Source organism: Empidonax traillii, unplaced genomic scaffold (genome assembly GCF_003031625.1).
Source record: "Empidonax traillii isolate 1590-97213 ecotype Southwest subspecies unplaced genomic scaffold, ASM303162v1 scaffold20:size5563877, whole genome shotgun sequence".
Taxonomy (NCBI): domain Eukaryota; kingdom Metazoa; phylum Chordata; class Aves; order Passeriformes; family Tyrannidae; genus Empidonax; species Empidonax traillii.
The window spans coordinates 3,773,455-3,799,733 of NW_020955213.1; the positions used below are offsets into that span (position 1 = coordinate 3,773,455).

At 48.4% G+C, this 26,279-nt stretch overlaps 1 protein-coding gene across 1 annotated transcript; it reads right to left on the reverse strand.

Moving 5' to 3' along the window:
* Positions 1 to 7,527: 7,527 nt before the first annotated feature.
* RAP2C (RAP2C, member of RAS oncogene family) lies at positions 7,528 to 16,817 on the reverse strand. Its single transcript, XM_027899307.1, has 3 exons — positions 16,295 to 16,817; positions 14,238 to 14,557; positions 7,528 to 9,990 (listed from the first exon to the last, which is right to left on the reverse strand). Exons 1-2 carry the CDS (start codon positions 16,565 to 16,567, stop codon positions 14,279 to 14,281), a joined length of 552 nt encoding a protein of 183 aa, XP_027755108.1. The 5' UTR covers positions 16,568 to 16,817; the 3' UTR covers positions 7,528 to 9,990; positions 14,238 to 14,278.
* Between the last annotated feature and the right edge of the window lie 9,462 nt (positions 16,818 to 26,279).

The following is a 26,279-nucleotide window of genomic DNA, read 5'->3' on the forward strand; positions in this document are numbered from 1 at the left end:
CTGCCAGGGGATTTGAAACACCATAGTCCAAAAGGCAAGAACCCACACCCAGCTCACTGCTGAGCAGAAGTGCACACTCGAAATGCCAGAGACAGGACTCACCTCAGTGGACTTTGGTCTGTTGTGACCTTTCATATAACACCATTACTCCTCCTCTTCCTCAGCCAGAGCTGTTGGGAGAACGTCCACATTCCCTTCTCACCCAGCCTTGACTCTCCCATCTGCAGGGCCAGGGAGCAAAGCAGCTCTTTCCTGTGTCGCTGGGAGCAGGCTCAGGCTCAGCTGAAGTCCTCCTGAGCAGCTCTAGGTGCACAACAGAACGTCACCAGCCGGTTAATGAATCCAAGGCACGGCACCAACACTGCAAACAGGGAAATTTCCATCCAGAATAGGGTACCTGCCATATTCCTGCTGCCACACCACAAGGAATGATTTCACTCTCAACTAGGGTCCTGGTTTACACACTGGTTGCTTTAAATTTTTTATAAAATATGCCCCTAAAAAAGTATTTTCAAAAAACAAAGCCTGAAAAAACTGAGTTTGTTTGGCTTAAAAAAAAAGAAGAAAGAGGGAAAAACAATCACCTGATTGATGTAGAGCCACTCCAGCAGAACGCATCCGCTGTGTTTGGGAACTGAGTTTCCCCAAACTCTGGGGAAGATGGAGAAATTACTGGAAATTGCAGGAAAGGTCTGAGGGATGAAGAGATTGCTGGAATCAGATTGCTGGAAGAGCCAGGGATGATTCACATCCATGTTAGGCACAGTCCAGGCACACGGTCCTCCCTTTAAACCTTTAACAATGACTGTAATTCCTCATTTACTTCACAAGTTACATTTACATTATATCTTGAATATATCTCAACACTTAGAGCTGACTCACCATGTCCTGCCCTTCTAAAAACTTCTGCCCCAGAACCATTCTATTTATTGGATATAATAAACAATGACACATTTGCATTTCCATCAAATTTTGCCTGCCAACCATCAGCTAAACAATCTGACATCACCGTGCTGAAACTCATTACTCAGAAGTAATTGCTAGGAAAATGGAAATGATTGCATTTTTTCTTTTGTCTTTAAGTAGGTTTTGCCCATTAGCCTCCAACTGCAGGATAAGAATTCTCTGACCAGCATTTTGAGACCAGAAGGTAGGCATTATGCAGCGGTGTTTTCCTCTCCAGTTTGCCCCAGGCCTATCTTGCTACCATTCCCACAGAGGGCTGGACTCATGGCAATGCAACATCACAAACACAATTCCCTGAAAGCAGCTCCATGGACACCCTGGTGTCCATCAGCTTTAATAACTTGTCTGCAAGTGAGACTGACAAGGGGAGAGCTGTGAGTGAACAGGGAGGAGTGAAGGCAAACACCCCTGGCCTTAGACTGGAAACTAAGGCAGGTTTGAAGAAGAATTGCATCATCTGACTGTGTCAGACCAGGCAGTTCCAGTGCAGGTGATGACAAAATAACACACCAGTTATACAGATTATTTGCATCAGTGTTGAGGCAGCGAGGATCACCAGACAAACAGGGATGGAGCTGGGGAGCAGTTCTGCTGTGCACAGGCTGCTCTCCTGCAGGCAAGCGCTCCAGGAAAACCAGCTAAGCATGACCCTGAATGCCAGTTCAGCTGCTGGACCCAGTTGTAATAATAACAAACTAAATAGGTTTAGCTGAGTTTAAGCACTAAGCCAAATTAAAAGTCAATTGCCTGACTTGCCCTTTTTTAAAATTTATTTTTTTTAGTAAGTTTCTGATTCTCAAGGACTCATAGAATCATCAGATCTTATTCTTGTGATTATATTTTTATCTCAGCTTCAGCAACTGAGTTAAATGGCTCTTTTTACCTGCCTGCAATAGTAGAGTAGGAAATCCCAAATAACCTTGATTATGCAAAAGAGACCCAAAGCGCAATTGCAATCCCAGACACCTGAGACAAATTAACCCTAAGTGCAAAACTTTCTTTGGCACCCTCTTAAAATATTCTCACACCATGCTACCAAAGCCCTGGAATACAAATTTATTTCCACTTCTGTTCTGGTTTCAGCCTGTGCTGAACCGTGTTTGACTCCCAGTGCCAGAGCCCTGCTCTAATCCAGGCCACTGCCAGGATGAACCACTCGTTGCTTCCACACTCCCTCTCGTGGTGTTGGTGGTGCCCAACGACAAACACAGGAAAGGATTCAGCGTGCAGGGACGAGCAGCTCAGTCCAGCAATCACACATTCCAGGGTGCATCCATGTGCATTGTTGACTTTTCTTCCTTTTTCAGACTTCATATGCTATCTAGAAACTATTGCCAGGCACTGCAGAAGGCAGCTTGCTACAAGCAAATGCAAATGACAGCACAAGCTGTACAAGAAACTAAATACCAGCCCGACTCGTGATTTCCAGACCACATTATCTCATTTTTAATGTGCCAGTTGCACTCTGTTGTTGGCACAGCTATATAAAAAGCACTCTGTGATGTTTAATTCAAACAGGTCACTTCCAAGACATAGGAAAGCAATTTACACAGAAAAGGAAAGCCTCATGAACGTATCGAGTCAAAGGAGTGCTGGCACCTCCAAGGATCTGGGCATCTCGTAGCATTCAGGGATTTCCAGCTGGGGAGATGCACCTCACCAGGTCTGTACAGCAGCAACACAGCACAGGGCCGGTACATGCTGTCCTTGATTCGTTTCACACACGTCGCTCCCAGGCCACTTACACACACATCCCCACACCAACAGGGTAAAAGTACTGTGAGCTCACCTGTACTCCTGCAGATGCCCAGGCTCCTGGTCCTTGTGAGTGCTGTCAGGAGGACAAACCCATCCACCTTGAGGCTCCCCGTGACTCACCAGCAGATCGGTCCTAGATTGCAGCCTAGGAGAAAAATCATGGAGCCCACGTACCACACCACAGAAATCTGACTGGCAGGTCATGCAGCTCTGGCAACAGAGGGCTACGAAACCAAAAGAAGCAGCAGCAGCAACCCATCAGAAGGGAATTAAAGGCCAGGATCATGAAAACCTTTGCTGAGCATCAGAAAGGATCCTATGGCCAATGGCTTTGTCTAAGGAAGCTGCCCAATTGAGTCTGCAATGCCAGCTGAAGAGGCTGAATCGTAGTGGAAAGGATGGAGTTCTAATGAACTATATTGCATATTTTCATGGCAGATGTGGTTTCCCTCTTGGCTCAAGACAACTAACTCTGATTGAGTAAGCCTTGATTACATGTAGGCGAAGCAATGCATGTGTTCTCCAGGCCAATGGATCAGACCCATCTCACCATATGAATCTTTAAGTCTGAGTTTTATTATGTTTCCCTTCCAGGCAGCTCTCTTCCCTCACTCCTGTCTTTTCCTTTTATTCTTTCTCAAAAGACCCTCATCACACCTCAGTCCTACCAAGGGGTGCCAAATTCCAGGTATGAAGCTCACAGCAGAGTGAAAGCTGTGCCAAAGCCACTCTTCATAGCAGGCAGTGGAGGACAACAGAGCAGCATCCACCTGAAGCTGTGAGCTTGGTACTTCTGTAGTGGTCAAAGGTAGTCCCAGCCTTGTGGTTCATCTTCCAGGGCCTTCTGGCAGATGTTGGCAGCCATGAAACGGACATATTTCAAAGAACAGGAAACATTCCTACATCATGCCTGTCCCAAGGTTTCAGGGGTGCATTCATACAACCTTCCTAGGTCATTAAATTGGGTCCCAAGAGGAAACCATTTGGATGGTCTGAGATACAGAGCTACAGCTACTGAACAGGACAGACAGCTAGAAGGAAAGGAATCCAGCTGGACACCAAGGTACTTCTAACCACAGCCTGACACCAGGCAGGCCCTGCAGCTAAAATCTTTCTTCTAACCTATTAAAAATACATCTGCATTACTGAGATTAGACACAGAGCATTTGGCAAGGCTGTGCTAATTCCTGGAACAGCGAATGGAAAATAATGCCAGGATCAGTAATGTGACTGTGGCTGCAGAGATCCCACGACGCAGCCCAATGTACAGAGGCAGGAGCTGTTCAGCCTCACACTCTCCTTCCTCCAGCAGTGCTTATCCAATATCACCTTTGAAAATTCTCCACCACCCTACTTAGCTGCAGCTTCCTCCAGCACTTCAGCTGTGTTCTGCGAGCAGTTTTCTCTTTTTTCCAACATAAATCAGCTTTGCTGAAAATTCAGTTTATTTCTTCTTGTTTTCCCATAGCAGCCAGGCCGTTGCAAATTACACAATCATTTTTAATTTGATTTTAAGAAAAAGGTTTTAAGATCTATCCCAGCAGCAGGACAAATCCCAAGCTGATAATTGATCATGCCATGTGTTAGTTCCCAAAAAGACAAGTAGCCCTTGAGGAATGTCACAAACAGCAAATATATTTCCTCTTTTCTGTGCTGATCAGATAATTTAACTCTAATGTCAAGGCAGATCTTTTAAGAATATAAAATTGTATGAACTAGTTAGCCTAGCAGTAGGAAAAAAAGAGACAAAAGTAAGTTGAAGAGCCAGAAAGTTCCCAAAAAGCTGAATGTTTGGTTTACTTAGCTGCAGTCATTTATCAATTATACCTTTTGGTAGAAGCACAAGAAGTCTAAGACTGAACCAGTTACATTATAGTCCCACAAATATGTAAGATACTAACACTTTCCATAAGTCTGATAGTTTTTCAACATTGTTATTTAAGATCTAGCCCATTTATTTATTTACCTGCAAGAACTCGAATTTCAAAATTATTCTACAATGCTGGTGCATCCGATTCCAGGTAAGTCCAAACACCTCCCCTTCTCCAATACACCCTTCCACTTATGCCCCCAGGAGAGAAGTGCTAAAGTTACCACTTTTCTTACCAGGCAAGAGCAATTAAGGTCACCCAGTAACCGGCACTGTTGTGGAGTCCCAAATCCCACGCAAGCCTAATCACTGGAAATATGATTAGGAGGAAGTCGGTCGCTGCTAGAAGCTGTCACAGTGCACTCAGACAGAACCAGCACCAGCACAACACCAAGGAGCACAGACACTACACAAACCAAACAGCAAAGCCTCCCCTACAACTGAGTATTTACAGATTCCTGCAAACAAGAGACTCTTCTCCATCAATTATTGCAGTTACTGCTCCAGACCTTTTGGAGGGATTTGAAGAGAACCTCTGCTTTGAAGGAGAGCACCAGAGGCACGTAAGTTGATTCCATACGAAACACACCGTTCCCGCAGAGAACAAGTTTTACTCCCTACAACCTTGCAGTCGATCGGTATCGCTGCTGCCAGGCAGGCGATCGTGAGCTCAGTGCTGCCCTCAGCAGCGAGCACAAACCCCTACAGGTGCGACATCACCCTTAGGTTGAACACTGTGCTCATCTACAGCTGAGAGACCTTCTTCTCTGCTCCTCGCAGCTGTATTAACCGGGCAGAGATAAAACCCAAAAGCCACATTATTTCACTTTCAGAGTGCAGAGCACGGGGCCACGTCACCTCCTGACAGAGCTCGCCCGCAGCTACAGGAGCTGTGAGCGCTTCCTCCAGCTGCGAGCACTGTGACTCACCCAACCAAAGCGACTACCAGCAAACCCAGCTACCCGGGCTGCCACCTTCCCAGCAGAGATAACCCACACAGGTCAGCGGGTATTACTTCAGAAGCCGTGTATCTCATTTTAATTAAGACTAGACACTTCCACCTAGTTTCACACTGTAATTACAGCCCAGCCTACCGGGGCAGATAACTGCACGCAGCTTCACGCGAGGTGTGGCCGGCGGTTCACCCTCCACCCACGCAGGGTCTCTCTCTGTGCTTCCTCCCAAGCTGTCCCCGCTGTGGGGTTGGTGTGGCTGGTGGTTTTGTACCCCAGCAAACCCAGCCTGGCTGCAGGGCCCAGCTCTGCCCTCATCAGTGGTGCAGTTACGTGCCACCCGTGCTGGGTGGGGGAGCAGGCTGGGAAGAGGCCTCATGCCTGTGCTGCAATCAGCTCCTGCTCCCCGACTGCTTGGGGGGAACATCCCTGTTCTGTGGCTGCCCAGGAAAAGCAGGACACTGGGACCTTTCTGTAGGGCACTGGTGGAGCAGGACTGTTAAACCAAAGAAAAAGCAGTCATGAAACACTATCTAAACAGCCTCCAAAGCAGACAGAGCAACATGACATTGTCATACCTATCTTACGAAGGATGCTACACAACTCTGTACAGCAGCTACCAAGTTCACTCTCAGCACCAAAATTTTTGAAAGATAATGGCCTTAATTGTGAATCTTACATGCTTCCCCCCAAGCCAGCCTACATCAAACTGTCACCTGGAAACAAACCAGTGGCAGAAGTCACAATGGCTTAGCAGCTGTACCCACATTCACTTCCCAGCCTCCAAGTGGCTTAGTCACAATGAATGCCATAAGGATTTCAGGGTATTATTGCCCAGTTATGACTACCTTTGAACTACATGAGCAATCACTCAGTGATGAACTCACTACTTACACCCTGAAGCAGACTGGTCCTAAAGTGTCAGCTCCCACCGTCAGGGGCACCAGTCAGAAGAGGGAATGCTTTACCCCCACCTCTTGCCTTGGCCAAGAAAGCAGACATATCACCCAAAATCACTTAGAAGGGCAGTCTGCCCTTCTTCTCTGTCTTCTTCCTCTCAAGATGGAAACTACTGCTCTGTTTCAGCAAAGGAAGTGTGAGCAGGAAGAAGAAACAGCACAAAAACCTGCCTACAAGATAAGGCTAATGCTGTTTCAGCTGGAGGAGGGGGTGGTGAGCAGGCTACGTGGTTTTGTCTGTTGACACATCACTGAGGACTGAAGGTACCAAGGCAGCAAGGTTTTCCTCAACCTGAAATCACATTTAACATTAAGACACAGCTTTAGTTACACGTGCAGTACTAAAGGTCAGTGCCAAGACTGCACACTCTTGGAAGATGCATTTTGTTACAGGGCCCAGATGACAATCACTGACTTGGCAAATTCAAGGCTTTTACTGAGCATTTAAGATAATTGTTATCAACTAGCTTTGGGCACTCTCAGCTGCAAGGTTTTCTAGAAAATTCCTGTGCCTCTCCTGTGGCAGAGCTCCAAGAGCCTCGCTCTGCCAGCGTGCTGGGGAGATGTCAGCTCTGGATGGAGAGCAGCTACAGACACTGCAGGGTGATGTCAGGATTCAGGGGCATCTTCAGACACATAAAAGCCTGGATGAAAAACAAGAACATTAAAGATCTGGACAAGACAGAGATTTCTTCTGAACAAAACTCCATCATACCAGCCTGTGAGGAGGGGCCCCGTGGCTGCTTTGAACAGGCTCCCCAGCTCAGAGGGCTCCGTGTCCAGCACAGGGAGATGATCCATAGCCCTTGCTCCCTCAGAGCTTTGCACCCAGCCAGGGCACAGCTGTACACCCCATTCCCCCTGCACCAGAAAGGCTCACTCACAATAATTCAGACATGGTTACTGCATTTAGAACAACTAGGACCTTAAAAAACTCCAAAAACAACCAAAGCAAAAAGCAGTAGCAGCCTGTCAGTTCAGCCCGCTCCAGAAAAAACTGAACACAGACTAGTCACCCCAGTTTGGTAATACAGGTATCTATTTTATTAAAAAAGTTACAAACAGGTGGACTGTAGGGTTGTCTTACAAAATGACAAGAATGAATTCTACTGGAAAAAACTTTTTACAAAGCATTATAGGTAATTGTTCCATTTTTGCACTTGTTATTCCAGATTTCACCTATCACTGATAAAGATACAGTACATTAGATACATGATGTTAGGTTACATTTTTATTTGTAGAGCCCTACTGCAGTGATTTGAACAACTCCTAAACAGATGCCATAGTAAAGACAATACATATTGCATTTATTATTAGCGTCTTACTCTAATAAGCAACTTCACATGCAAACTATTGAGGAAGCCTAAATAAACTTTTGGTCCCTTTTTCCCCCCAAAGTGTGCTGAAGAAACCATCTCTCGTTTTCCCAGTCCTGTCACTCTAAGCTAGTTCAAGTTTCTTAAGGTTTTTTTTTTCTTTTTTTTTTTTGCTGAGGTCAACGAAAATGAACACTGGCTTGAAAACTACCCATAGGAATGAACCACTGATCAATATCAACCAACTTTTTCCCCCTTAGACAAAGGAAAACTAGGATCTTTATGAATTACTTTTATTTCCTATTACTTCCTTACAACCTACAAAAAAGATCAACAACCATCACTTAAAAAAAAAAAATCTACTTTGAATACAAGGTTTGGTTTAATTCTGATATTAAAGTGCAAACCTAAGTATTAGCCTCAGCCTGTTTATGAAGTTTGTACAAACAGGGGAAAAAAAAACTTCAAGTAACCCCACAGAAAAAAAAAAATTAGGTGTTTCAATAACCAGACAGAAATCCTGGTGTCTTCTTCTTTTCAGGATTCAAATTCAACACTGAATGTAGACTCAGAATCTTTATTTCTGCTAACACTGTAAAGTCAGCCTGCATTATTACCAATAAAACACATTAATGTTGAGATACTGTACCGGTGATCTTTTATTGTTTTAAATGCCATCATCCACAATACAATTAATGAGTTTTCAACTGCTTAACCTCATATATCCATCACTGCTTTTACTGGAGCTTTTCTCATAGTTATCTAGCTATTACAGGGAAAGAATGTACATTTCTAGAAGCATGTTCAAATGACTAAAGCTGGGCTCCTAAAAACCTAGAACTTTGGTGCAGTAGGTGAGCTGCAGTTATTAAATTTCTGCAAAAAAAATTACACATTTTAAACCACTGCTAGAAAAAGCTCTCATGTATGCAACACGTTAATAAACTGAACAAAAAGATTTTGTCTGCTCTTTGTACAATTTCATTCTGCTCTTTATACCTGTGTTATTGTTAAAATTTTCAAGTATTCAGAGAAAATGTTGATCAGGTAAACAATAAGGAAGGCAATGGCTGTTTAAAGCACGCTTGCAGTTAGTATCACCGAAACCTGGTGCTTTTCCCCTTGTTTCACCAACTTGTCTCTAATATTAAACTTGTTTGCTGGGGAAAAATAAAACCAAACTAAAAAGCAATTTGTGACAGTGCAAGAAAAACTTTAACAAATATTGCTTTAAAATATTATTCAGAAAGACAAATATTAGGAACTATAAAATGTAAAGTGATCTTATTTGCATTAGATTTACATGTGCAGAGGTCTACTAGATGTCTCTTAATGTGCCAGGCAAAGCTGAGCTGACAGACTAGGCAGACAGCCCGTCTTGAAGGATACATTATCCCTTTTCAAAGGCATAGAGAAGCTATTTGTAAACAAGCAAGTTTAGAAACTCAGTAGAAGGAAAAGTGTGCTGCCGTTTTTTCAATGCTACAATTGTCTTTTTTGATCAAGAAACCCAAGATTGCAAGAAACATCAGCTGGAGACTTTGCATCCTGTTCCAAGTAGTCCCTGTTGTCAAATAGGACCAGTTACAAACACATTGTCACAGCTGCATTTGCCAAGAAAAGGGATACTACATCCATACAACAGAGGTGCCTTCAGTATCTTTTCATGACACTGTCACACGTAAACAAAAAGTCTCAAAGAATGACCAACTTGTAGGAGAAAACCTTGCAAATAGAAATAAGCACTGATGCGAGGTAATATACAGAAGTAACCATTTGTTTAAGGCTCAATTTATTCTCCATTAAAACTCTCTTCTTTTAAAAGGCATTGAGTAGGTAATACTGAGTTTAAGTATTTAATAAATACAAGTTCAGAAATTGATTAAAGAAATCAATTAAAATATTAAAAATGAACTCTTGCATATTAGCCATTATATGAACTTAGAAAGCTATAAAAGGACTGATAGATAAAGAACAGATTTTAAAACTTATGGTAAACATGCTAAGCATTCCGATCAAGGTGTGTGGATCCTGGAGGCCACCAACCTTATGCACTTAGATGTATGGCAATGTGCTGTAATAGAGACAGGTTTACCAAGGCTCAGCTCTGCAACCTGGGCTGAAAGTTCTCCAAAGCAGCATCTGTGCAAGTTTCCTCTGAGTTTTATCTGCAATTTAAACAAAATAACTAATGAAAGCCATATTCAACACACATCCAAAGTGAACTCAGCTCTTCCCACCACGTGGAACAGTCAGTTTTCCACACTGAGCTCCAAAGCACTGCTTTACACAGTGGCATTCCTTAAGTTCTCCTCCATTAACTCTGCTAATACAAGAGGGAAGCAGATAACAACTTATTTCTATGAACTTTGTAATAGCTGCCTCTGTGGGATACTGAATTGCATCTAAAGATCTGAAACAACCAAGAAATTAAAGTTCTCCTGTACAAATAGACCTACGCTGGGCTTTGCACTGGTGAACGCCCAGTAACACAAAGCAGTGGCATTTTGCACAACTTCTGGGAACAGGGAGATGAGCCAACCAACTCAGTTTTGACATCTGAGTTCTCAGTAATCACATCCTCTAAATGACTCCTCAGAAAAGCCCCTTAACGTTCATGAGACAGCCACAGCAGGGACAGAACTGTAACAAACACCACCATTCTCAGTCAAACACACAATCACGTTACCAATGTGACCAAAACATCTTAGTATTTCTGATAACTTGATTGTAGCTCACAGGATTTATCTTCAGAGATATCCTAAAAGCCTCAGGCAATGCTCAAAGTCTGTAGAAACCTGCTTTTCATACGCATGTGCATGTACTTGACTTTAGCTTGATCCTTGGATTTTTGGGGACTTTGAAGAGTCTTCTGTATTCCTAAAGTGATTTCTCCAAAGGAGTCAGGACCTTATGTTTCCTACTGCACTGTTTCTTTTCAGCTGTTGATTTGCTCTCAGTTAACACTTTCTGTCATGACAGAGGGCCAGTTAGTCATGACAGAGTGCTCTGACATAGCCAGGGTTCCTCTTCTTGCCAAACAACTGGTCCTCCCCAACATTCAGAAGCAGCACTCCTGCCCTGATGGGAACAAACAGCCAGGTTTTTCTTGCTTGTTTGTGTGTTTTCCAGCTAACAGTAATTCTCTCCCAGTCTGGTGAGATCATTCCTACCCCCACATACTGTTGCTGATCCAAGAGTTTTGGATGGGGAGGGTCCCTGTACTGTCAAAGCAGCAAACCCTGTGTTGCGCAGCCACACAGACCAGAAGACAGTATACTTTCAGTTTTTATGCTTAGAGAGCAACACTCTTCCTTCAGCCTTGCTAATAGCAGTTACTCGTGAAGGGAGGGGACAGGAATCACTCATCAGCATCAGCCTTTCACCCCAGCATTAAGGTGTTCCCAATCTGATCAGTATCCCTACAGAAAGCCTTTACTGCACAAAGACTGTAGCAGATGCCATATTTTAAAGAAGATTTAAAATACAAAACACTCATACTGAAAATTCAAGAGAAATACTAGAGCAAGGAACAGAGAGCAGCTGCTGGAAATCTCACATCTCTGAATGCCACAAAACAAGACCACTGCAGAAGCAGAAAAGGAGAGGGGGGGAAACAGGATACAAGAATAACACACATTTTTAAAAGAAACTACGGGTTGTGTTCTATCCTTAATTTCACTCAAGGCATCTCCCGTGGATTTCTGCACCAGAAAACTGCAGGGACTGCACAAACTGCAGCTACATACTGCACTGTGAACAACTGACCCACACCTCAGACTCCTCCTGGACACGGGTTACAGAACTCAGAGATGATGATTATCCCAGGACACAGCTACAGTTCAAGCCCACTTCCTGCACACGGGTTTGCAGACAGCTGGTTCCACTTCTCAGTTTCAGTTTGCCTAGGAGGGGTCACTGCTAAAGCAGAGGTTTGACATGCAGCAATTGTTTCCTGGATCACTGATAAGCAGAAGGATTAAGCTGATTAGGGCTATCACAAGACACCATCAGCACCTCTCCTACACCACAGCACATCAGAAGAAATTATCAGGCAGCAAAGGCTTATGATAAAGTTAATGAGATCCTACATCTACTCAATCAAAGAACCAGGATAGAGTGGGAGCCAGGAAGAGGAAAATATCCCAAAAGTGTGAGGTTGAAATGAAAGATACAGAGCACGAAGCCTGTGAAGAGCCAGGATGAGTAATTAAAGTTCCAAACATGGCAAGATCTGGACTAAATAGGAAGAAGCTCAGGAAGGAAAGACTTGCTTGGCACAGGTGATGAGACTACACTGGGCAGAGGCAGCATTTCCTAGAAGCAAGGAAGCAGTTTGATGCTGGAGGCTTGGTGTGACTCTAAGCTAGGCAGAAGGAAAAAGAGGAAATCTGTATTACAAAAGCTTAGGAACCTCTGACTCAAGGGGTCACAAAGACATAAGAATACAGATGTTTCTTCTGAAGCAGGAGCATGCTTAGGAAACCCATCAAATCTAGGCGTAAGTTATGATTCAAAGGAATAATATGTGGTCTTGCCCCTACCTCAATTTCACCCCTAAGATTAAACTTGCTACTTAATGCTAAACCCAGAAGCAGACAGGTTACAAAGAAACCTCCCTTACAAGCAACCAATTCTAGAAGTATTTCAGAGATGAAAAGCCTGATTTTGTCAGAGTTGAAGACAGTAGCCTGCACAAGATGAACCCCTAGTAACCCAGAGGACTGCCATAACTTTGGCACCATACTTCAGTCCACATAACCTTGTTTGTGAAGCTGCCTTAGAAATAGCTGCAACACTGCAATTATTACATGCAACTCAGAGTATTATAACCCTGCAGCACTACACTAAAAAAATTCCTCTGATTCATTTCTTCCTATAACCCCATAGGTTCTGCTGGTGTGATTACTGTACAAGGAAAGACTTTATTTGCATTTTTCTCTGCTCCAGTACAAACAGTTTGCTCAGCTTTCAGCAAGTAAATCCTGAACTTACATACACCTCTTACACAGTGACAGCAGCCCTTCCTAATTTCACAGAACTGCAGATAAAAACATCATGAAGTACCCATAGCATGACAGTGCCAGGGCCAAGAGCATCTAAAATTTTACATTCACAAAGCACTTGATAACAATCTCAAAGACAAGCTTTGAGACTTCACTCTCTGACCTTGCACTCAAGATTAAAGAGGATACATGGTCCAAAGCTTCCAGTAATAACCTATTTTCCCTCTTGTCACTCAGACACAAAAAGCTCCTTCAGTTAGGCAGGAGTTACTAACGTGGCAGCGGCAGTCTGAGCCTCAAGCAGTGCAGCTGTCAAGAGGGGCAGTTCCTTCCCCTGAATTTTCACGTCCTCCCTCATTCCTGCACTTGCCCTCAGAGACCATGAGGACCTGTTTGCCAAGACAGGTCCAAGGGATAACTGAAGGACCAGCTGTCTGCACACTGAGCACACCAATGGTGTGGAAGAGCCCTTTGCAGTAACATGGATTCGAGCCAATGCTGAAACCAGACCTGGAACAGCTACAGGGGAAACAAAAGCTGGGAGGGGTCCAGAACCACCTCACAGGAATGAGAGCACTGCTGCGCACAGGGAGGAACAGACCCATGGACACCATCAGGTGAAAAAGGTACTGAAAACCACCACCATGTGTGTGAAGGGTCAAAGGCAGCTGTCCTTGAGGAAAAAAGTACAAATCACAGCAACACCTGACACAGGGGAAACTTTGCAGAGGCTCCTCTGCCTCTGTCATCACATCTCTTATGAGTCACTGGGAAAGGAGAGCCTGCACTGGGAAGCCATTTTAGAGTGTGTTCTCTCTCTGGACATTTCAGATGAAGAGCACTTTGTGCACACCCTTGACTAGTACATGTGGGCTTCAAGCCACTTCTCAGCACTCAGGCTGGTTTTCTTCCAAGAGAAACTTCTGATAAGGCAGAAGGGTACTCTAAGTACATTCAGTTTCTGTACCACAGATTTCTATTTATTTTAAACAAGCTCAAAGTCTTCTCAGCAAAACTACTGGGCAACTTGATCACAATAATCCCACTGAACTCCCAGGTAATTTCCATTACTCGAAAATAATCCAGATACCACCTACAGGAACATCACAAAACATTAAGGATAATGTAACATCAAATACAGCACTGACAGTCAAAATAGGTGCAGATGAGATCATACACTTTGTGTCATTGTAAAATTACTGCAAGCAAATGCAGCATTCCCTGACTAACCCTACTGAGGTAACACAACAAGTCCATCTGACTCAAATAGTCAAGTGCAGAAGCTCTTCCTCTTTTGGAGGAAGGCTGCCTCCAGGTTAGACTGCTTCATTTCAGACTCCCTGTCACTTTTTCTGTGTACTTAAACAGCGTGTTTGTGCACCTCAGTTAGTGACAACTGTTCCACCAACCTGCTCTGTATGGCCATGGTTGAGGTTTTTCTTAATTTCTCTCACTGGACGATACAAGTTGTACAACACTGATCCTGTTTCTCAGGCAGGGAGGCATAGTTCATTTGCCTGACGATCTCAGCAAACAGTTCATCCACCATCGTTTTGCTCTTGGCTGATGTCTCCATGAAAGGACAGCCCCACTCCTGAGCCAGGGCTCTGCCTTCTGCAGACAACACCTCCCTCTCCGACTCCAGATCCACTTTGTTCCCCACCAGGATCAGAGGAACCTTCTCGTATCTCTTCACCCGGACAATCTGGTCCCTCATCGGCTTGATGTCCTGGTCAAACAATCCAGCTGGTTAGTACATGCAAGGAATCACATGGAATTGCTACAGAACCACATCTTAATAACCCTCATGTGCAAATGAACACGAAAAATACATCCAAAGACTTGCCAAGTTCACGGTCATTCACAGTAGAACTCAGACAAAAGCTTGCTACTAACCATTAATAAAAGTAATTTTTTCTTTTCTATAAAATCACGACCATTTTATAGCATTTATGTGCATGTACAAACAGAAAGCGACTGCTGTGCTCTTAGTCAGTCAGTTCAGCTGGAGGAAGACAGGGTATCACTGCTTTGAAGGCTGGTTTCAGCTTTCTGAAGAAGTTGTCTCCAGTATACGGACCTGTAACCCTAGCAGGATCACACCATTACACAACCATTTAGGAAGTCTGTGCTCAGTTTACAGCTTGAGAAAGCCAGCAATTTAAATAAAGCCTTCTCACTTCTGGAATGTTTAGAATAATTCATTGTGAACACGTTTAATCACCTGTAAGTAACCAAATTAGATGCTGTAAAGAGATTTTATTACCTAGAGATGCATTTATTTAAGTCTGAGCCGACATGGGGAGTTTACACTTGAAAGTCTGAGTCAGCCTCCTCTGCCCCCTGAGTGTTTTAAGTTACTATCAGCACTAAGTCCTACAAATTCTTGCATAGTTCTCAGACAAAGCAATCCCAGCGTCTGAAGTTACCTCTGTGTAAAGAGCTGCAGAGTGGTTTACACCTACAGCCTCCAGAGCAAACACGCTGCAGACAGACGGGGATAATTAAATATTAACAGGGTGGATTAGTAACTGTGCATCCATTCCTTGGATAATGGGGGCTCCCCGGCCCCCAAAAATCAATGAAAACGAGAGCAGAAGCATCCCAATGCCACCGGTGTTGTTTTCCAAAGATAAGCATGTCTCCAGCTTGTTTCGAGGCCTCTGCTAAGATAAGGTTTAGCCTTCAGCAGAAGCAAACGCGCCGCTCCAGTGGGGGTGTGCAAGGTCTTGCCAACCAGCTGGAACACACCCAGCTCGGCAGCCCAGGCCAACGCAGGGGCTGGAAATCCCTGCGCTGCTCACAGCGCTGCTGAACAAGCTTACTGCCCAAAAACAAAGCCTCGCTTCTGGAGGCAGCTCAGACCAGTTACTGGCAGAGATACTTCAATATTTTCTTGGAGAGTTTTAACAGCAGAAATCAAATCCAGGCCCACAAACCATCGCCCATGGCTGGCTCTCCTCGCCAGTGCCCCACCTACGCAGTGAGAGTACCGAGCTCACGCTGGACAGGAATATATTTTTGGGGGAGGGGGCGGAAAATAGCAGCTCACTTAACAAGTCACAACTGCAGAACAATGAGGCTCTCTTCAGGAGCAACTGCAGGAACATGCCTTTTAGGAAAGAGGGCGGGGAGGTTGGAAAGGGAAGTCTCGCTTTTAATATCGAGTGATTTCTTCACAAAAGGGGACTGCCAAGAGATTTCTGCTGGAAAAGTGGGAGCAGGTTATTGTTCTCCAGCGCTGCGTGGGATTTAACAATAGTGGCACCCTGATAAGTACCTGCAAAGCAAGCAGTTTCAACCAGGAAGCGGGGCTGGCAAACGCGCTTTCAGGCCGGGCACTCACACTCTTTGGCCCCTTGCTGATAAAGCACTCGCACCGCACACGTGGCCGCCCCCAAAAAACTTCCTGCCCGGCCCAGCGCCTTCCCCGGGGCAGGGACGGCTCCGTGCGGGGCGAGGTTACCTGGAAAGACTGCTGGTTGACCAGGCTGTAGACGAGGATGAAGCCCTGCCCGTTCTTGATGTAGAGGTCGCGCATGGAGGCGAACTGCTCGGTGCCCGCCGTGTCCAGGATCTCCAGCACCGAGGGCGACGAGTCCACCTCGATCTCCTTGCGGTAGAAGTCCTCGATGGTGGGGTCGTACTTCTCGATGAAGGTGCCGGTGACGAACTGCACGGTCAGGGCGGACTTCCCCACCCCGCCGCTGCCCAGCACCACCACCTTGTACTCCCGCATCGGGCCCCGCTCGCCGCTCCCGCCGGGCCCGGGCCTAGCGCAGGCGGCACCGCGGCCCTCGCATAGCCCCGGCGCGCCTCACGAGAAGGGCGAGGCCCCGCTGCTCCCGCGCCGCGCTGAGGGCAGGGACACCCCCCGAGTGCCCGGCGCGGCCCCGGCCCCGCTGCCGCCGCCCTCACCGCCGCGCCCCCGCCATGCCGGCCCGGCCGCGGGACCCGCCCGGCAGCGCCCGGAACGGTTTCACTGCGGCACCCGCGGGCGGCCCCGCCCCGGCCCCGCCCGCTCACTTCCGGCGGGCTGCGTCACCGCCCGCCCGCCCCCGGGGGAAGCATTTGAGTGCGGCACCGCCGCCCCGCCCTGCCCGCCCCGAGATGGCGGCGCCGGCCCCGCCCCGGGTCGGGGGGAAGGAGGGGTATCCCGTTCCTGCGGGAACTGATCTCCTTATTAGAGTCCTCTCTGAGCTCCCTGCCGGGAAGAGAATCTCCCCGCGGGGAAAGGGAACCGGGCTGTGGCGCCCACAGCGACCGGAGACCGGCGCCGCGGCTCTCGATCCATCCCTGAGAGCCTCCTGGGCTTGGGCAAACAGGGGGACACCGAGTGGATCGGAGGCACGGAGCACCTCTGCTGTGAGGAAAGGCTGAGAGAACTGGGATTGTTCAGCCCGGAGAAGAGAAGCTTTGGGGTGGCCGAATTGTGCTCCTTCCAGTACCTGAAGGGAACACGCAGGGCAGACGGAGAGACCCTTTACAAGAGCTTGGAGTGATGGGACAAGGGAGAGTGGGTTCAAATTGAAAGAGAGCAGGTTTGGATTGGATATTAGGAGAAGTTCTTCCCTGTGAGGGTGGGGAGGCCCCGGCCCAGGTTGCCCAGAGAAGCTGTGGCTGCCCCATCCCTATGAGTGTCCAAGGCCAGGTTGGACGGGGCTTGGAGCAGCCCGGGAGATTGGAAGGTGTCCCTGCCCTTGGCGGGGGGGTGGGGTGGAGGGTGTGGAACAGATGATCTTCAAGGTCCCTTCCAACCTGAACTGCTCCGTGATTCTATTAAAGTTTTTCCCTCCACCTACTGCTTTGTCCCGTGTCTTTTCCCCTCCGCGGCTGCACAAACCTCACTGCTCAGCGCCTTCCCAGAGGTTTTCCCTTTTCCTCCCGTTTCCGGAGGCTGTTCCATGAAAATCCTCCCAGCCCTGGCTCGAGTCTCCCTGAGTGAGCCCGGGATGCTGGGGCGGCTCCCCGGCAGGACCGACAGCAGGTGTCAGCACAAGCCCGGAGCCATCCCCGGCACTGCTGCCATCGGCCCCGGCGCTTCCCCTCCCAGGGAACCTCCCTCCTTGTTGAGATGAAGTAACTAAAGAGAATAAACGGCTGATTTCTTTCTAAAATAAAATCCCTCAGTCGCATCAGACCTGACTGGGTCGTTCCCAGCCGCAGGGGAGGCTGCCCTCTGATACAACCAAATTTGTTTCTGCTGCATCTCAGTGTCTGCAGGATTTCAGCAGACAAGTATGAGGTGCAGGATTTGTCCCTTTCCCCAGTGTTTGATTGCAGGTCCAAGGCAGACATCGCCGTCTGTTCGTGTCGTGTCCGTCCTGCACACCCAGCGGGCCCCAGAGAGGTGCCTGGTCAAGGCTAAAATCATCCAAAGAAAAGGTACTGAGGAGGTGACTCTACTTGTGGCTGTTTTCACAAACATCACTATTTTATTCAGTTTCTTTCCAATAAGAGAATATGTCCATTATGGGAAAAAGCTCGATAAGGATTTTTATCCTCCAGAACAAATCTTACTTAAGTTACATCAAATTTGATTCTTCTTTATTACATGTAAGCAGTAATCCCTCTCCTTCCTATGCCACTGCCTCCAAAATTGTGTTGTCAAGTGAATTGCTGGAATGAGGCGGCTATGCCTGGATGGGGGATTTTCATGTGCCTGGTGAATCAACTCGAAAATGTAAAAAGGTGAGCATTAAAACAGGCTGCCTCCTACTTCAACCCCATTAGAACTCACGAGTAGTTGCAAAGTACCTTAATGCACTCGGCACTCGGGATAAAGGAAAGCCGTGGTTGCTCCCAGAGGAGCTTCCCATCTAATTTTAACCATGACACAATCGGTGACAGTGACAAATGGGGGGAGGGAGGAAAGGGGCAAGGGAGGATGAGGGTGACAATAATGAGATTACACGGTCACTTAGATTCATTATGTGCGTGTCTTTGTGGCACTGCTGGTCCTTTATGTTTGTGATGGGTAGAGGAACTACGGGAGAGGAACGGGGCAAAGAGCACAGCGGGAGAAAAGCCAAATACATTTCTGTGCAATCGACTTAACCAGCAAAGCCTCCCTCCCGGGCTGGGGGGAAGCCCAGGCAGGTGGGCAGGGGTTTGAGAAACTGGATATTTTTTCCTCTGGGTACACAGTCAGTATCAATTTGTATTCCCAAGATTTATTTCCCAACTTACAGCACTTTATACCTGAGCATATGTATCTAGAGCTGGAAACAAACAAACAAACAAACAAACAAAAACACCAACGATCTCAAGGAGCACCAGATTGTTCGTTGTCTGTAAGAGGAGTCTTTCCCTTCATCAAACTCTTTGCACAGCTCCTTCACCGTCTTGTGCCCCACCACACATCCCAACCCACAAAAATAGCTGGTGATGTAAAAGGTTTTGAAACTCTGGATGGGAATAGCTGCTTCTGCCATAAATGGCCAAGCCCTGAGCCAGCCACGCAGGGCACCTCCTGCCGATACCGCCGTTGCCACTCCCTCTCTATCACCACCTCATCCCGGTGAGGTGTGGCACGTCCCAGGTCAGAGACCTGATTTAATCTCTGCTGCCACTTTCTCCACTGCTCCTGCCAAGGAGAAAGCAGCAGGGCTCAGCCCTCGGTGCTGCCCCAGGAGGGTTTGCCCTTTCCCAGCAAAACAACCCTCCTAAATGAACATCCGGGCAGGATTCGGTTGCTGCCAGAGCAGCTCTGCTGAAGGACTCAGCTGCTCTACGCCGTGCCCGCAGCCAGCAACAATAAAGCAGGCCCTTATTAAATTAACCTGCTAAGGCAGAGATCCTGCAGGGATGTTCAGAGAACAGACAGATGGCACAAGCAAGGCCCAGGAATAATTGCAATCCCCATCTCACCAGTGGGAGAGATGGATCCTGCCTGGTGCTGTGCCCAACAAGGGGGCAGGAACGGGAGCGGGCAGTGCCCTGCCCTGCAGAGCCAGCCCCAGGAGGTGATGGAAGAGCATCCTCAAGCTCTGGGGGGAGTGAGGAGACTGGAGCATCTCCTGTGGATGCCAGGGTGGGGCTGCAGCACCTCCCCAGCAGCCAAAGCCTACCCACCGCAGCCAGAGCGTGGAGGCTGTCCGGCTGCTGCCGCCTCTCGCAGGCTGTCCACGCTGTCAGCATCGATCACCTCGCTGCTCTGACTCACTGTGTCTGCCCGAGATACAAACCAGGCTCTTCCCTGCCAGGAGCCCTGCAGCAGGCTGCTGAGCTGGGGCAGCAGGGGTAGCCTGGATTTCACCTCACTTACCGTCTAGATGGGCACATCATTTGCGTAAATACGTGCAAAACCAGCTTAAGACCAAATGTCATTTCTTCTTCCCCTCTTCCAGAGGTTTTGCTAATCTACTTACCGTGCCTTATGGTGTTCAGCGTGTAAGCTGCAGGGCAGGGACTGGCTCCTGGGGGCTGGAATGGCTGCTGGAGCACTGGGGACTGCTCGCCCACACCTCATTCAAGGAGGTCCTGTCACACCAGTCACGTAACTGCAATGACAGCTTTTGATCTCAGCCCCATCAGGTTATAGTGGATGTGTCCACCTGGCCTAGACTCCTAATTCTGGGGCTGTTTCACAACCCACAGAGATACTCTTCTTCTTTGCCAGCCTTTCCTGCCAACACAGAGATGACTCAGAGGCAGATCCTGAGGACCTTTCTCAGACATTTCATATTTTCTGCCATTCATCAGTATTCAGCTGTTACTTTAGTAGCAACAAAAGGCATGCTGGCATTTAAAAAGAAGGCAAACGACGTTTTCCAAAGCGATTACTGGTTTTGAGGCAGAAGTGGGACTGCACTGAAATATAATTGATACAAGGAAATTACTGGGATTTCTAGGAGGAGAAGCATCTCTCTTTGGTCCCCAGGCATGGTACCAGATCACCAGCCATTTAGAAGAGCTTGGCCCAGGTGCTGGTTGTTGCTGCTGAGCAGCAGCACAGAGGAAGATGCTGTTGCTACACCCTGCCACACTCACTACCTGTCCCTGCAGCAGCCCTCTCTCCTGGTCATCCCCTCTGATGCTGCTGCAGGATCAGCATGCTGCCCTGGGGCGGGCGAGCGGGTCTCCACGTCTCCATGTGGTGATGAGTCACTGCTCCCTGTGAGGAAGCTGGTGGTGCAGCCAGAAATGTGGTTTCACGGGTCATTTCTCTTCCTATTTTCTCCTGATGTTGAGCTATTTCCTCGCTGCCCTTCACAGTCGGAGCTGCTGTAATCCTGGCCTGTCCTCCACATGCACAACATGACGCCAGTGTGGCACACTCTCCTTGGGTACTGCCTTCCACGAACTTCTGCAAAGCCGAGGGGGCAGAACTATCGTCAGGTTTGACCTTGCCAAATCACCAGTACATGTGGCAGCTTCTCCCTAGAAATAAATATACATACATATTTTAAAGTTTCCAGCCATATCAAACTGAAAATACAGTTCCCTAAGGCTGAAAAGCCAGAAGGCATCAGTCAACACATAAACCAAACCTGTTGCTTTAAACCTTAAATGAAAAGAAAGGAGTGGGGAAGGTCAAGATACGTTTTTAAGATTTGTGAAAATAAAGCAATTTTAAATTAATGTCCAACAGAAGAATTCCCATTTGATTTTAAAATTCCATTTGTTTTCCTATTTTATTGTACTCCTGCAGCATTTGCAATTCAGATGCTACAGAAATGTGTAACCTTGCTCATGAAATTTGCTGGCCAAATGAAGCAGCCAACAATTAATTAGAGTGAAACCCCTCTGCTTTACTGCCATTGAAGAGAACGAGAGAGAGAAAACGTAAAATCCAACTCAAACAGGGCATTGAGAAGATACTTTAATATGATGTTGATCTTAATAAGCAAAAACATTTCTTTCTTCTTTTTTTAAATAAATTGCTTTTCGCTTGACAATTTCCTCACAGCGAAGTGACAAGTATTATTCCAAATCGTTAATTCCTCCGCGGAAGCTACAGCACTGAGCTCATTAAAGCGTGCCGAGTCCCCGGGCGGGCACTGCCAGGTTGTGCAGTGACCTGAGACCACAACACCCACTGCATTGTCTCTTCTCCAGCCCAGGGACAGGCGGAGTCACAGGGGCAGCCAAGCCCCTTGCCCTGGTGGCAGGACCTCGATGTCCCGGGGGGGACGTTTCTGCTGAAATATTTCTGCCTCTTTACAACGCGGAGTGTCACTTCTGGTTGGCTGGGATGGGATGTGCAAAACCTGGGTCCTGGCAGCACTCATGGCATGTGGGAGAAACGTTTTCCAGGTCGGCAATGCCACTGCCACCAAGTGCTGCAGGGTGGCACATCCTACTTGATTTAGAATCATGGAATATCATACAGGAATATCATGGGACATCTGCGTGGCACAGCCCTGTTTCCTATGTCAGTGGCACTCACTTTCCCACCCACTGCTTTTCTCCAGACACAGCTGAGGATGTGTGTACATGGCAGTGTTACCAGACAGTCCCTGTGCCAGGCTCATGGCCCCAAATGGCCACACTGCACATGGCTCTGATGAGGGAGGAAGCAGGTTATGGCTGAGAGGCTTCTGGAGGAGATCACCCCGAGGCTGTGGGGGTAGGTTTTCCAGACCGGTGCAGTGGCAGAGCTGTGAGCAATGGCCAGCCAGGCAGAGCTTCTCCCCAGACTGCATTTGCCAACAGCCAACAAACCGTCTGCAGGGTGGGAACACGGCGAGCTCATTATGAGACTCTTTATCAGCCTTCCTGTCAAGGGAGGCCGACGGTACAAAGCTGTGTGTCTGCCGTGCCAGAGCCTGTCAGCTCCCCTGGAAAGGACACCTGGACACTTGAAGGCAATCCAGGCACCAGTGAGGGTCTCCACAAAATCCCAGAAAGCTGCAACCTGGATAACATGTGGCATCCATCACTGTCGTCCGAGGGAGTCAAACCAGCAGGCCTCAGAGGCTGGATGCTCCATGAACCCAGCACAGGAATCAAGGGGTTAAAGTGCTTGGCCAGGGAAGGTCCTCGGAGGAGAAAAGCACTGAATCTGCTTAGAGTATTCAAATTGGATGGGGTTGCAAAGCGGTTAATTTCTCAACTTGAAAAAACAGAATTAATAGTTGCCAGCCAGGATCAGAAGCAGTGGGAGCCGTCAACAGCCTCGCTGGGGCTCCCTGTGCTGGGGAGGGCTCCAGAGGTCTCCGCTGTAATTGCCTGTGGTCTTCAGTATTTTGTTCCACAGTTTATGAACCTGCTCAAGTTCATTTTGTGGATAAAAGCTGCCGATCCAAACCCCAGCTGCATCTCTGCCTTCAGCAGTGAGGAGCTGCTGGCTGGTTTGGTATTGCAGTGCGACACTTTGGTGTTCCAAAGAATCTCCTAATTTGCACAGCCTGGAGAGGATCAAACCCACGGCTGGTGAAAGCAAGAGTGGCTCTGCTGTGGCCAGAGCTCCCTCCCAGCCTCTGGGACAGCAGCTGCCTCCTGTCCCTGTCCCTGCACAGACAGAGCCGCTGCTCACACCAAGGACCCGCTGCCTTGTGGCCATGGGAATCTCACAGTCAGCAGCCCCTAAATGAGCCAAGCTATGCTGGTGCCAGGGAGAGGATGCTGCTGCTTCTGCCTTGTGCCACAGCAGACCCGGAGACAGCTCCTGTAGGGATGTGGAGTCAGGATTCTGTAGGGAGAGTGCTGAGGCTCATCCCTAGGTTAGTCCTTGTCCATGGGCTGGCAGATCTCCTTGCTCTAGTCCATCTGCCTCACGCCTCAGGCTTTTCTCATCTCCTGCTTTTTGCTTTTCTAATCTTTTCTCCAATTTTTAATCCCATGCCAAGTTCTTTCCCATCCTCTTAAAATTCCTCAACATTCTTAATTCTTTTTTTTTTTTTTCCTTAGCTTGGCTGCATAATTGCAAAGCGTCTCGAATCCCTCTGTGTTTAGTCTTCATACCTTGTGCCACTGCTATGTTCCGATCCCTTAAACATGAGGTCTTCGCATATTATGCCTGCAGAGACGAATTTTTCACGTTCCCTAGAAAGAAAATCATCCTCCATTAGCCAGTGCCTTGTGGTGACTGAGAGGAGACGTCACAGCATGAGTAGAGCCAGCAGCTGAGGGTCCTGTGCCACACTGCGCCTCGAAATGACACTGATGTCTGAGCCGAGCTGGGATTTTTTTCCCAGCGATAGCTTTGCTCTTCAATGGCCCTGAGTGAAAGGCTTTGATGCCCTCCATCAGCACTGCACCGGGTGAGGGCTGGCACAGGGCCAGGCTGTGTGGCTCCACAGGGTTCCCTGTCACCCTCCTGCCAGTGAGGCAGCTGCCACCGCCCCTGGTGTCACCCACCAAGTCTCAGCAGGATGAGGAGGGGAAGGAAAAAGCCACTTCCCCGTGCACAGAGACATTGCGTCAGTAGCAGAGAAAATTGATCTCTGGCTGCTGAGCCTCTCTAGCACTTTGTGTTGCTGAAAGGAATAATCAAGCCCAGCCCTGGAGAAGGAAAAGATGGAAAGAAAATAAAAGCTTTCCCCATCTGATGATCTCTGGCTGGGGCTGGGGCCCTCCCTGGGGACCCCAGCAGTGCTTTTGGGAGAGATGTGCTGGGGCTGCTTTTGCTCCTGGAGTTGGTTCTGTAGCAGATCCACAGCCATCCCAGAAAATGTTGTTTTTCCTGCTCACTCCAGAGGTCTGGGGAGAAGGGGAAGAGGGAAAGCAGCTGCCAGAGGCCAGGGCTGAGCCCCCAACCACGTGCACTCACACTGGGCTTGCCCAGGGATGTCGCTTGTCACCCTTCCTTTGTTCAGCAGCCATGGTCTGGTGCAGAAGCCTGGCTTTCTCTGGGACAGGGTCCTTGTATGGCTGCAGGGGTCAGTTTGGAGACAAGGAGCAAAGTGACCAAGTGCTACTCATGGGGCCAAGCAGGGAGGGAAGGTGCTCTAGGGCTCCTCACCTGCCCATAAACCAAGGGCTGAGCTTTTCCCCCCACAAGAGCATGGGCCATTTGCCACAGCTACCACCCACAGCAGCTCAATATCTGGATCTAATACTCTGGTGCCACAACAATTAAGAGATTAAAGGAAAAATCCACACTGAAAGGGGAATCCAGATGCTTTTCCTGGCTCCCAGCAGCACACCCTGAGCTGGCCCAGCCCCAGCTTCACCTACTTGCAGTCCAGGGGATACACATTTCAGCAGGCAGCCCTCTAGTCCCATCCTTGCCAAGCTGTCCCACAGCAGGGGGCAGAGCTGTGGCAGTGCCAGGCACCTGTGAGCAGGGATATGGGGGGACCACTGCACCCCTACACTGGTCCAGGGGAGCAAACCTGTCGCCTCAGTCCTGGGTGAGTGCTGCTGGAGGGACGCTCCATCATTTGGTGCCCTGTGGAAGTTGCAGGTCGATGAGGCTGCAGGTGGGGGGAGTCAGAAGAGAAGGGAGGCAGCAGATCTCTCCCCTCTCCTGCCAATGCTCTGCAGCCCTGCCCCAGGACCAGCCGGGCTGGCTGGCTGGCGGTGGGCGTTCGTGACTCATTATCCCTGATCACCATCCCATGACACATTTACTGCCAGCAGGATGGGCCTCCTGCCAGCACAGCAGCCCTGAAGCCTTGTGGGAGGGTGTCTGGGCTCTGCCAGCAGCTGTGCTGATGCAGATGGGCTGGGAGGTCAGCAGCTGCAGCCCTGGGATGCACAACCTGAGGTACCCCCGGCTGGGTGGGTAATCGAGGCAGACCCGGTCCGTCTGTCCCAAGGCTCAGGGTGGGAGGGCAGGGTAATGCATGGCAGGATACAGGAAGGGAAGGAACCTGTTCAGGGCCAAGTGTGGCAGGTCACAGAGCCAACCCAGCACCCTCACCTCCCACAGCACCCACCACCCTGCTCACCCCAGCATCCTGGCTCACAGCACCGGGCCCACAATGACAAATGCCTTAAAAACATTCTTTATTAAGTGAGAAATCTGACTCTGCTCCCCACGCCAAGCCCTAATACAGTGCAGACCTAAATACAGCACTAATGCGAAAGCTTAAAGGATTTCCCATAATTAAGCAAAGCTGGCAGAGGGGTGAGAGCCTGGCGGAGGGAAATGCAGCCCACCTCTCTCCTCAGCATGGGCCACCCTCTGACTGACCCCATGGTCCTCTGTGGTCCCAATCCGGCCATGAACCCCACCCTTGGACCGTGCAACATGAGAAATTAAAGTCTTCCAAGGCCTCATCCTGCCCAGCTCAGAGCCCCAAGTTGCCCTCGTTACCCTCACCAAAATCCCCTTGATTTATGCAATAGCACAAGTAACATCATCATGTGTGACCTCTGCGTCACCCATCCTGCCAGCGCTGCTGGGGCTCTGCCTGTTCCAAACCTCACTGTGGGTCATGGCAGGGCCAGGGGAGCAGGACTGGGCACATCCAGCTCCCAAAGGAGTTCAGAGCAGGGGAATTCCTGAGACAGCACCCGCTGCTCCTGCACACCCCAATATTGTGGGGCAGGGGTGGCTG